General features: G+C 41.0%; 1 protein-coding gene across 1 annotated transcript in view; it reads left to right on the top strand.

Annotated features, from left to right (window-relative positions):
• Positions 1–5,124: 5,124 nt before the first annotated feature.
• Blmh (bleomycin hydrolase) overlaps positions 5,125–13,200 on the top strand; it is a 40,101-nt gene continuing 32,025 nt past the window's right edge. Inside the window, exons 1-5 of the mRNA XM_052195737.1 lie at positions 5,125–5,313; positions 5,655–5,852; positions 9,157–9,266; positions 10,395–10,536; positions 11,870–11,958. Coding sequence (XP_052051697.1) covers positions 5,301–5,313; positions 5,655–5,852; positions 9,157–9,266; positions 10,395–10,536; positions 11,870–11,958 — 552 coding nt within the window. The 5' untranslated portion in view covers positions 5,125–5,300. The remainder of the gene's footprint in view (positions 5,314–5,654; positions 5,853–9,156; positions 9,267–10,394; positions 10,537–11,869; positions 11,959–13,200) is intronic.

Genomic DNA, 13,200 nt, shown 5'->3' with positions numbered 1-13,200 from the left:
CTAAGAAAATGCCTCCATGAGATCTAGCTGTAAGGCATTTTCTCAATTGGTGATCAATGGAGGAGGGCCCAGCTCCTGATGACTGGTGCCATCCCTGGGCTAGTGGCCCTGGGTTCTTTAAGAAAGCAGGTTGAGCAAGCCAGGGGAAGCAAGCCCGTAAGTAGCACCCCTCAATGGCCTCTGCATCAGCTCCAGACTCCAGGTTCTAGCCCTGCTTGAGTTTCTGTCTTGACTTCCTCCAATGATGGCTCGTGATCTGGAAGTGTAAGACAAATAAACTCTTCCCAATCTTGCTTTGTGGTCATGGTGTTTTGTCACAGCAATAAAATCCTGACTAAGACATCTCAGGAGGCATGATTCCATCTCAACTTACTACACAGAAGCTTCTACCCGCCCTCTACTTCCACTGTAGCTGCCCTCTCTAAGGCCACCATGTCCCATCTTTCTAGAGCAATGGTTTTCAAACTTCCTAATGCTGAGACCCTTTAACTCAGTTTCTCATGCTGCAGTGACCCCAACCATAAAATTATTATAATGATTTATAATAATTAAATATAAATTATATATAATTTATAATACTTATATTATTATAATAATTAATATAATTTTGCTACTGTTGTGAATCATAATGTAGATATCTGATATGCAGGATATCTGATATACAACCCTTGAAGGGGCCTCAATCCAGAGGCTGAAAGCGTCAGTGCCAGTGGTCTTCTTGGCTTGGGATACTAGTCAAACTGACAACTAAGAATGTCCATCACACCTGGCCTTTCTGAATTTTTAATATATAGCTCCCCAGTTTATCTTCAAAATCCCTGGCTGCTCCTTTTCTTCCAGCTCCTTGGCTTTCCTCTTGCTCACAGCACCCTTGTAAAGAATAGTAAAAGACTATAATAATCTGATTGGCACAGCCCTGTATGAGGCCAGGGTATGCGCCTCAGCAAATGGAGTTTAGACTGGTCTGCAACCCCCTGAGCACACAGCCTAGTGCCGTGTGACCTGAACACCTTTGTATAGTTATATGCTGAGACCCAGGGTAGTTATATGCTGGCCTTGTTCCTCATCTTTTTGGTTCTAGCCTGCTGTGACCTTCCATGGTCACAACCTGGTGTGCCTTACCAATTTTTCATATGTCTCCTGGAGTTCTTGTCTTTCCTTTCTTGTAGGAACCCCAGAGTTGTCATTGTTCAAATAAAGTTCCCCAAATATGCTGAGTTTTCTGTGGTCCCTCCCTTGGTTCAGTGCTTCTTAAACTTTTCCCACACACAAGCCCCTGTCACATAAGTACTTTTATGTGCCCCTAAGGGATTGCTAATAAATCACAAACTTATTTTAATACAATTCTTTGCCATGCATATAAGACCAAGGTGAATTTCATACTAATGAGATGGAGGTGCCTGTTTATCCTTACAGAAAAATTAAATATTGTCTGAATACTCATATTGCAGGGCACGGAGTATCCTCAGCATTTCTTAGAGTTGATCAATAGTTTGGTTTTATGCTCTCCAACACTGAGAATGATGCTTTGCATAAATGTAGAAAATGAAAAATGGCAGAAGTTGGCCAGTGAGCTGGCTTAGCAGATAAGAACACTTGTGCAGAAGATTTGCATGTGCACAACATGCACACATATAACTAATGGGAGAAGCACATTTAGGGCCATTTTAGAAATGTTTGTGTGATGGAGAGATGGCTCAGTGATTTAAGAGCACTCTGCTCTTCCAGGGGACCGGGGTTCAAGTTCCAGCACCCACATGGTAGCTCACAGCTCTGTAACTCCAAGATCTGACACCTTAGCACAGCACAGATATACATGAAGGCAAAACACCAATGCACATTAAATAAAACAAAATAAAATTTTAACGTGCTGAAAAATTTAAATAAATAAATAAGTAAATATTGAAATGTTTAACAAAGAAATAAAGAAATTGCTATAGAACCAGGCATGGTAGCACATGCCTTTACTCCCAGACAGTGGTGAGAAGATCTCATGAAAACAGTCAGAAAGTGTTGGGAATTCTCTCTCAATCCCAAGCCAAAGGTCATTTAATGATTTTTTTTTTATATGAAACCCAATTCAGCAACTCAAACAGCAATCTTTAAAATCAAACATTTTGGCTGGGCAGTGGTGGCGCATGCCTTTAATCCCAGCACTTGGGAGGCAGAGGCAGGTAGATTTCTGAGTTCAAGGTCAGCCTAGTCTACAGAGTGAGTTCCAGGACAGCCAGGGCTATATAGAAAAACCTTGTCTCAAAAAAAAAAAAAAACAAAACAAAACAAAAAAAAAAAAACAACCCAAAAAACCAAAACCAAAAAGAAAATAAAACATTTTAACACAATAAAAATCTAACGATATACTAGTTTGACACTTCCATGAAGAAAATGATGATGGGAGATATTTAAAATGTTTTTATAATTAAGCTACTATATTTCAATAAGAGAAGAGCATCTTACATATACAATAAAACACTGCAACTCACAGTAGACAATATAGATGACACATTGCTGAGGTGTCTCACACATTGCTTGCTGGTGTTACTTGGTGTGACAGCATACACAGGGCAGTGTTCATATCCTGTATTCAAATACCAGGCTGCAGTGAGGCCTTATGAGGCAGCACAGGTTCAGAGTTGCCAGACAGTTCAAATTCACCTCATGCTGGATTTTGAATGAAGTTTAGTCATCACATGTTCAGAAATCGTTTATGATTGCCAACTTAACAAAAATTTAGTTTTTTTTTTAAATTATATGTACAGGTGTTTTACTTATATGTATGTTTTCCTACCACATCAGAGAGTCCATGGAGGCCAGAAAGCATCAGGTCCCTGGAAATTGAACAGATGGTTGTGAGCCACACTGTGGGTGCTGGGAATTGAACCCAGGTCCTCTGAAAGAGCAGCCAGTGCTCTTAACTGATGAGCCATCTCTTCAGCCCCTGTTGCAAAATTGTCATAACCCACATCCCATCACCAGTTGTATGATCCCATATGGGGTTAAAGCCAATGGTTTTAAAAGCTGGATCTTGGCTAATGATATCATCTTTTCTTTTCTAGTTCAAGAGAGCTTTGAGGTTATCCACGCTTCTTCGCTCTCCACAATTAAAGCTGTTGTTATCTCCCAAGTGTTCTACTATAATAGCATTCTGACTAATTCCCCTGTCTCCAGAAGCTCTCCCCTCCCTGTAGCCACCAGATCTTTCTTTACACAGATCTGAGAATATTGCTCCTTTGTTTAAACCTATTTTTGACTTCTAATTAAGCGTAGAATAAAGTCCAGATGCTCAGGTGTGGCATATAAAAGCCTTTCTATTCAGACCAAGCCTCCTTTCCTGGTCCTGCACCTTGCCTCTGATCTCATCACAGTTCTTGCTTTTAACCACATCAAACTGTGGTACAGGGAGGCTTGGATCTGATCTTGTCATGTGCTCTCATGCCTCGTGTCTTTGCTGTTACCTTGAGTGCCCTCTCTCTCACTTTGTCTCGTAAAATTCCACCCACTCTTCAAAGTTATCACCACCTGCCCCCCCCCTTTTCTTTTTGTGGGACCGAGGACTAAATCCAGGGTCCTCGTGCATGCTAGGCAAGTGTTCTACTCCTGAGCCTGTCTCATCACCTCTGTTTTTCTAGCATCTGGCCCTCATGATTAGCTGCTACGTATACAGCACTATTATGTGACAGCATAGATTCTGTTGCCCATCTTTCCCTTGTTTTTTTGAATGTGTATGTCTCTGTGTATACACGTGCACATGGGATGAGTGCCCATGGTAGCCAGAAGGAAGTGTTAGTTGCACCCATTGGAAATGGACTTTCAGTTTTGACTTGGGTGCTGGGAACTGAACTTGGGTCCCCTGGAAGAGCAGCAAGTGTTTTCATCTGCTGAGCCATCTCCCAGTTCCACATCATGTGTCTCTTAATGACAAGATTAAAGTTTTTAATTTTCATATAGTCAGAAACTTGCTGAGGACCTGTTACACTGCAAATGTTGAATACAATTTTATTATTTGGTCTGAATCCAATTGGACAGGAAGTTTGAACATCATTTTTTGTGAAAGGACCTATGATTTCTTTCAGCATGAGTTTTAGCTTTCTTTTTTTCTTTAGAAATGGACCTCCTCACTTCTCCCCCCACCACAGAATAGGGTAGTTGATGGGCTCCCTTGGAGATGGTTGCTATGTCAATCAAGTTTTTAGCTAAATCTCTAAGGGACACAGAAATTGAATTCTCAAACGACAGATGGGTGTCGGCATGTGGCTCTTTCCAGACATCAGAATTCCTCTGAACCATGGATTAAATTATCAGATTAAGACTTAGGTTTTAGTATCCATGGAAAATCTGAATAGTGTGCATTTGTACTTGTTTTATATGCAGTAGACTCTCCCGCCCCTGTCTTGAAAAACTGATTAGTTATCTTAAAGGGTGTGTGTGTGTGTGTGTGTGTGATTTATGGGTTTTGTAGATATCGGAAAAAAAAAAAAGTACATAAAACTGACGTAATCATTCTTAGCCCAAGCTGGGCTCCCCAGAATGTGTAGATGAAATGAGCAGATGTGTATTTGTAGAACCGTGGTAGTAGCTTATGGGTGGGTGGGAAAGAGATTGGTTCCAAAATCCTTTCAAATACAAGAACTTTGTTCTTACTAGACTCCAAGCAACAAGTTGCAATTGAAAAAAATGAACAGATTGGTCAGCTAAGTGCCTACAAGAAAAGCCTTTGGGTGGATTTCTTGAGATCTGCCAATCCATACTAAGGTCCCGTGGCTAATTTTGGGCCCCTCAGTTCCTTTTCACCTCACGAAACCTCCTTCTGGCTTCTCAAACCAAGGCGTTAGTTTCCCCAATGCTAGACAGTAAGGGATCTGGGTTCATCAGCAGGAAACCCTCAGCCTCCTTCCTCTCGGAGTTTGGGAGCCCTTGTAACCAGGAAGAGGGATCGCAGATGGCGGAGGGCGCAGCCGAGGCGAAGAGTGAGCAAAGCTGGCAGTGGAGGCTGCAAACCGTGGGTGGCTTCGCCCGGCCGCTCCGGGGCGGAGGTGCGGGCCCCAGAGTCTGAAAGGCTGGCCCTGTCCCTCCCCCGGGCGGGGCCAGCCCCGATGGCGCTGACTCAGCAACGCGAGGGGGGAGTTTTGTCCCTCCGCGGACCCCGTTTCTCTCGGCCACCATTGAGCGGGTTTCCTTCTTCCGGCGCTTAGGGTGCGAGAACCAGGTCCGGCCAGCTTGGCAGCGGGCTGTAGAGTAACCCCAGAGCTCACCCAAGGACCCTGAAAACTAACGTTTCCCCACGAGGCAGCTTGGGCGCCATGAACAACCCAGGTGAGGCACCACTCGTTCCACGAGTGCTTTCCGGGGTCTTCTCCCGGACTCGGCGGACCCGTGAGGCCCGGCGGCGTGAAAGGCCTTGGGATGGGGCTGAGACCTAGGCGAGGGCGGGGATGTAGCCCTCCCGGAGGGCGGGAGAGCACCCGGAGGGAGGGAGGCATCTCACGGGGAGGATGCCGGGAGAGGGCTTTCTGGCTTCAGCACTCATCAGGATGCTCTTGCGAAGTTAAATCTAGGATCAACAGTGACCCCTATCCTAAAGCTGTCCCTGTCAGCCTCTTTGGGGGTGGGGGTGGGTGAATGTATAATTATAATGGCGTTTGATTTCCCCACAGGACTAAATTCCGAGAAGGTATCTGCTTTGATCCATAAACTAAATTCTGATCCTCAGTTCGTACTTGCCCAGAATGTTGGGACCACCCACGATCTGCTGGACATCTGTTTGAAGAGGGCCACGGTCCAGGGTGCCCAGCATGTGTTTCAGCACGTTGTGCCTCAGGAAGGCAAGCCAGTCACCAACCAGAAGAGCTCTGGTGAGGTCTTCCACTTCTTGCCTACTTTACTGACAGCAGCCTATTTTGTTGTCCTAAAAATGGCCTTGGGATAACAGACCTTTGTAACAATGAAAGAACTTGTAGTAAGCCAGAAAATAGGTACAAGAAAAGGCAGGCCCCAATAACATTACCGGTGTGGTGGCTTTGGTGTTGTATGAACTGTTAGCATTTAGTTTGTTCCCTAATATGATAGATGATGGTCTTTGAAGGCAAATCACCATGTTGTTTTGATATTATGTGATGTTGGATATGTGTGGTTTGTTCTCATGCAATTTTTATTTTAACAGTTCATCTAGAAGTAGTAGAAGAGAGAAAATGCTTATAAGGGAGAGGTTGCAGACAGATAAACCTAACGCAAAAGATGAGTTATGTACTAACAGGTTTGGCTTGTGCTTTGGTCACAAATAATGAAAAAAAATATTCATACCATAGAAGATGTCCCAGAATTGCCCTAAAATTCAAATGTATAAAATAGAAAAAAACCTAAGGTGGTTAGAACAAAGTGTCACTGGCTATTTTTAAGTATGTTCTGTGGTTGCAGCTGGAGTTACTATGCTCCTAGGTCAGTTCCTGTCAGTAGTTACTTTGTAGTATTCTTGAGTTCTCATTTCTTGCTGGCTGAGAATTCTTGTTTTGCTGTCTGCTGTCCAGTTACAGCTATTAGAAATACATCTACACTGAGAGATTGGTTATCTGGAAATCCAAATAGGAGAAATAGACTCAAAAAAAATTGAACTAAAAGGACTTTGCATTTTTTTTTCATTATTTGGAAACTACTCAAAGTCCATGTGTATCCACAGAAAATACAGTATTGCTACTTAAAGCAATGCAAAGCTCAAAGGATACATTTAACATGGGTAATGTTTTGTTGTATGTCAATTATACCATGTAAATTTGATTTTAATTTTAAAGGAAAAAAATCATGACATTGCTATAATCTTCTTAGGTAGTAGAAAGTGCTTACTTAGCATTCATAGGCCTTAGTTCAGAAGGACTTGGAATGTGTGGTCTATCAGACTGTCTAGTTAATATGTCACAATAATTTTACATGGTCTAAAGGTAATCTTACAAAAGCTTAGGGTAAGCTTGGAAATGTTAATCAGGAACAGGTCAAGTCTTATGTGGTATATCACTGTACTCCAAATACTAATAGTACTTGTGCATAGTACATGGGCAATATAATTTGCTTCTGTGAAGTATTCATCTTAATAGTTCACCCAGAAGTGTCAGAAATATGAATAGTGTGCAGGAGAGAGGCAGTGCACAGATAAGCCTAAAATAAAAGCAAGTTTATTCAGAAACACAGTTTAATTTTTTTCCTTGTTACAAAATCACTCTTGTTCAGTGTAGAAAATCTGCAAACTACCAATAGGGGAGTATTTTTTCTGTTTATCCATCAAGTCTTTATTCTCTGTATGAGTTCTTTTAATATGAGAGCAGACTTTAAGGATTTTTATATGTGCCTTTTATAAACCTCATTTGCCCATGTGTGTAGACATGGTTTCATGTCTGTGAAAATATTATATCCAAGTATGTCAAAAATTTCCCTTTAAATTTTCCTCCAGGAGAGTGCTACCCTTAGTTCAAGGCCTCACAGAGGTTTTCAGTGTTTTTGGGCTTATCCTGCAGTGGAGCTGTACTTTGGTAAAGGTGTCACTCCGAAGTTACCCTAGTCCCGCTAGTGTGGAATACTTAAAGAGATTAGAATCCCTCAGTTTTTGAAAGGCAAAATATTTGAATGTTCTGAAGACATGACCACATCTAGAAATGGTAGGTCTCATTGGAAATAGACCTTTAAAAACTTAAGTTGATATAGAAAGCAGTAAATTGCAGAAGGTTTGATTATGCATTTACAGGGGCTAATGAAAACATGATTATGTTCTTAATGCTTATCATAAAATCTTCTGAGATGCCATCATGTGTGGGTTTAGAACTTTGCTGAGTCAGAAACATACTAAATGGTGTGTTGTGGTTGAAAATTTGGATTTAATGATAGCAGAGATTCTAGTGCCAGGTGCGTGTAAAGTGCGTGGAGCAGTGAAACTGAGCAGGAAAGTGGAGAGACAGCCCCTTTGTGTATCCTCCTCCTGCCTCTCAGGTGTGCACTACCCTGTCTAGTTTGTGCAGTGCTGTGGAGGAATCCAGGGTTTTATTGCATGCTAGTTAAGCTTTCCGTCAGCTGAGCAGCATCTCCATCCTGGAACAGGGGTGCTTCTTAGCAGGACTTTATTGTTGTTAACATGATTTTAAGAAAAAAATACTTGGTTCTTTTCATTTATGTCTCAGTTTTAAGTTATTATATTTTAACTCTTTGGCTGAAGTGATCTTCATGCTTCCATCCTCCCAAACATATCATTTGTGTTTAAATGTTTATATTAACCCAGTTAGTTAAATACCTCCTTTAAAATGCAACAACTCATTATTGAGAAAATAGCTTATTTAAGCTTGGCACTCACGGTAGGATGAGTGCTATTCCAATATAAGGTTCTTGTTCATTCCAAATTAAGATTTTTATTCCCAAATCAATCTCAGGTGATTTGTATCTCCTTAGCTCTTTCTGTCCAGAAGCAGAATGCTTACTTTTCCAAGTTCTCTCCAATTTGGGCACTGTTGAAGAAAAAAAAACGACATTTTCTCACTTTACTAATGTCTTATGAAGAACTTAAAAAAGCCAAAGTGTCATTACCCTCTGTGTCCCTTTCGGACATCATGTCTATTCATGATCTCTGTTCATTTTCCTTCAGTGTTTCTAGGTTATCCTAGAACTCACTAAATTATCCAGACTAACCTTGAACTCATAGCAACCTTTTTGTCTCAGCCCCCTAAGTACCAGGGTTACAGGTATGTGCCACCATGCCTAACCTACTAGATTTTGGGGTGTGTGTGTGTGTGTGTGTGTGTGTTGGTATGTTAAACTTCTCTGTGTGACTACATGTCTTTTGTTTTGCTTTGAATTTAATGTTTCTGTCTGGGTTGAGGATGTACCTAAGTTGGTAGAATGCCCAGCATGCACAAATTCCTGTATCACATAAAACCAAGCATGGTGACATATACATATAATTCTGAAGGAGGAGGATCAAGGCCACTCTGGCTGTATACAGTAGACTCCAGGACAAGGTGGGCTACATGGTATTCTGTCTCAAGAACAAATACATTTAATATTTGTTATTTCCTATTTAGTCTTAATGTCCAGCTCTTACCATGGCTTTGATGTTAGACGTGCAGTTGGAGCATTGTGATCTAAAAAACAGTCATAACGTCTTGGTTTCCTTTCTCATTGTAGGACGATGCTGGATCTTTTCTTGTTTGAATGTTATGAGACTTCCATTCATGAAAAAATTTAACATTGAAGAATTTGAGTTTAGTCAATCTTACCTGTTTTTTTGGGACAAGGTAGGGGACTGACCTTGCATGGTTTCTTTCTGTTTTCATAGTAGCCTAGTTAGGGGCAGCCTTTATATTTTCTCATTACGGTATATCTTTTCATTAAACATGTGATACCATTATGATTTCCTCAGTATCAGAACTCTCTCTTCTCAAAGGCAGAAGGACATCTCCTTATTTTCCTTTTGTGGTAGGGTCAGAGCCAGGGTTTCTGGTGTGCTGTTGATGAAGCTTTAACCCTGAACTCTTGCCCCACAGCTGCTGTATGGTAGGTGTCTGTGTTCCCTAAAGAAATAACAAATCTGTTAACTCACTGCTTGTCGTTTCTTTATTTAAAATGTAAATCTTCATTTTTAGCCATTTCCCTTTTATGCATCCTTACTTAGATCATCTAGTCTTTTAAGCACCCTCCTTCTTCATTTGGTAGCACTTTTCTGAAGAAAAAAAGAAACAAATATTTTTATTTCTTTTGAAAAATCTTTAAAATATAACTGTTCATGAGATGTTTACTGATTAAAAACTCTAAAATAGCAGGAGTTATTTCAACATTGGAATGTATATGTAACACACAGATGCAATATGTTGAAATATATATTCAAGTATAAGAAAAAACTTCAGCCGGGCAGTGGTGGCGCACGCCTTTAATCCCAGCACTTGGGAGGCAGAGGCAGGCGGATTTCTGAGTTCGAGACCAGCCTGGTCTACAGAGTGAGTCCCAGGACAGCCAGGGCTACACAGAGAAACCCTGTCTCGGAAAAAAAAAAAAAAAAAAAGAAAAAAAAAAAAAAGAAAAAACTTCAGATATTCTTTTGAAGACAAATACTGGTACTTAATTATCAATTTCATTTTTAAAAACATACTATAACCAGGCGGTGGTGGTAGACGGCTGTAATCCCAGCACTCTGGAAGGTAGAGGCAGGCGGATTTCTGAGTTCGAGGCTAGCCTGGTCTACAGAGTGAGTTCCAGGACAGCCAAGGCTATACAGAGAAACCCTGTCTCGAAAAAACCAAATCCAAAAAAAACCATACTATATCGAATCCTTGGTTGGCCCAGGAGCACCTTTCTACTGTTCATGCATGCCAGGGACTTGATTGGTTCCCTTTTCCTTTAAGTTTATTTATGTTCTCTTACTTTAGGTTGAACGCTGTTTTTTCTTCTTGAATGCTTTTGTGGACACAGCCCAGAAAAAAGAGCCTGAAGATGGGAGACTGGTGCAGTATTTGCTTTCAAACCCTACAAATGATGGTGGACAGTGGGATATGCTTGTCAATATTGTTGGTGAGAGACTTTCTCTGATGGAATTGCAAGCTTTGCCATTAGGAATAAGGCATTCTTTGGTGGTTATGTACACAGTGACTGACTTTCAAGAAGGCTACATAGTTATGAACCTTTACTTCTTATTCTCACTTATGAAGTCCATCTCTTTAAATAACTGATAAAGAAATAGATACTGTGAAAGTTTGGTTAAAGAAGAATTAATTAGGAGTAACTTCCCATAAAAAACAAAAATACACTGAGGGGCTGAAGCGATGCTGCTCAGTGGCTAAAGAGCACTCATTGCTCTTCCAGAGGACCTGGGTTTGATTTCCAGCGCCCACATGTGGTCCACGACCACCAGGGCACTAAAATTCTTTTCTAGCATTCACATAGTGCACAGACATACATGCAGGCAAAACATCCACACACCAAAATAGTTTTAAAGAAAGCACCAAGGAATCAAGAAGTGCATTAATAGGGCTAAAGAGATAGTAAACAGTTAACAGAAAACCCAGTTTTAGGTCCTAGCACTTGTTGATGGTTCACAACTGTCTGTAATTTCAGACACTCTTCTGGCCTCTTCAGTCACACATATGGTGCACTTAAATAAATGCAGGCAAAACACTCAAAAAACAGAAATTGAAAAAGAAAAGAAAATTGTTTTGGAGGTGTCTGTCGATGGCAGACAGCTTGCCTGACATACATGATAGGGCCCAGGTTTGACCCCTAGTAGTGCAAACAGCAGCCACCAGACAGCAGCAACCAGACAGCAGAGCAAGCAAACAAAACCGTGACTGGTTTGAAAATATCCTTATCTAAACATTTTTCCTTTGGGAGAAATGAGTACTTCATAAAGTATGATAGGTACAAGTATTAGAATTAATTTCAAGGTAGATAACTGCATATTAAAAGCCTGTTTAAAGGACTGGAGGTATGGTTCAGTAGTAAGGTACTTTTCTCAGTGTGCTCAAGGCCCTAGGTTCAGTCTACAGAATCAAACAAGCCAATAAGCCTGGAGATGTCTAGGGATGAAGCTCAGTGGGCAGAGTGTTGCCTGGCATGCACAAAGCTCTGGGTTCAGTCCTCAGCACTGAATAAACCAGGTCTGCTGGCATGTCCCTGTAATCCTCCACCTCTGGAAGTAGAGGCAGAAAAGCCAGAAGTTCAAAGTTATTCTAAGCCACATAGGGAGTTTGAGGACAGCCTGGGCTACATGAAACCCATTCTCAAACAAGTAAACAAACCCCATCTCTGTTTATTAATACAGCCTATTTTAAAGCAGTCAATAATTTCACCAGGATTTCTAATAAGTTTATTTTTACTGTATTGAATACTAAAATTTGTTGTCTTTTAGAAAAATATGGTGTTGTCCCTAAGAAATGCTTCCCCGAATCGCATACAACAGAGGCCACCAGAAGAATGAACGATATTCTGAATCACAAGGTACAGAATAGGAGGACTGAGCTAGTTCACTTGACTCTAAACTGTAAATGATTTTTTCTTTCTTTCTTTTTTTTTTTTTATTTTTTTGTTTTTTGAGACAGGGCTTCTTTGTGTAGGTCTGGCGGGAACTAGCTCTGTAGACCAGGCTGGCCTCCAACTCAAAAAGATCCACCTCCCCCCCTCTGCCTCCAGAGTGCTGGGATTAAAGGCATGCACTACCATAGCCTGGCCTGTAACTGGTTTTTTTAAAGAGACATGATGACTATTGAAGTAAAGGTCTATCAAAAGCAGGGTGACTAGACGTTAGCTTCAAGAAATCATTAAAGGGACTGGAGAGATGGCTCAGTGTGGTTAAGAGCACTGACTGCTCTTGCAGAGGTCCTGAGTTAATAATTCCCAGCAGCCATATGGCAGCTCACAACCATCTGTAATGGGATCCGATGCCCTCTTCTGGTGTGTCTGAAGGCAGCCACAGTGTACTCATATGGATTAAATAAATAAATAAATAAATAAATAAATAAATAAATATTTTAAAAGGGGAGGGCATAAACCTCCCTCAAACAAACAAAAAGGAATTACGATTGCTGTGTTTTGTTTCTGTTGATTTTAGTGTTTTCTCATATATATTCAAGGAAAAAGACCCTGGGTTCAGTTAACATCGGTCTCCATACACAGGCTTCTGTGCTGTTCACTTGCTTCTAGTAGAGATGGAGTGAGCCTACTTCATGCACTAGCAAACCAAGCACAACAATTTGTAAGACTTCCTTTAACAGCGTGCTTTGTTCTTAGGCTTACCAGACAGACCACATCAGTGTGGCTCAGCCACCCACTGAGGATTTGATGTAGTCACTGAACTGTTTTTTTATGGCTTAAGTAACCTTAATGAATCATTTCTCCTCCACATTTTCCCAGGGTTGGTTATAAGCCTAGTGAGGTAGTGCTTTGTTTGCCAGATCTCTTTTTTGAGAACTGGGAGTTGCCAAAATCCGCCACTCTTATCTACAAGGCTGAAATTAGATCTGTTATCCCCAGGGAAAAGAGTGCATTTAAAAATAAACATAGATATGTTTCCCCAGTATTAAATGTAGACTGTTTTCTGCCCAGGAAACTCTGGGGACTTTTATCCAAAGGCTAAAGGATCATAAGCCTTAACTTTGGATTTAATTTTGAGTGAGAACAAGTCGCTTTCGCACTGTAGTTCAGATTTCGGAATCTCCTTCATGTTGGGGCTCTCTCCAAAGT

The sequence above is a fragment of the Apodemus sylvaticus genome, chromosome 10 (assembly GCF_947179515.1).
Source record: "Apodemus sylvaticus chromosome 10, mApoSyl1.1, whole genome shotgun sequence".
Lineage (NCBI taxonomy): Eukaryota > Metazoa > Chordata > Mammalia > Rodentia > Muridae > Apodemus > Apodemus sylvaticus.
The sequence above is the reverse complement of the archived record's forward strand: the minus strand, read 5'-3'. Positions and strand labels throughout refer to the sequence as shown.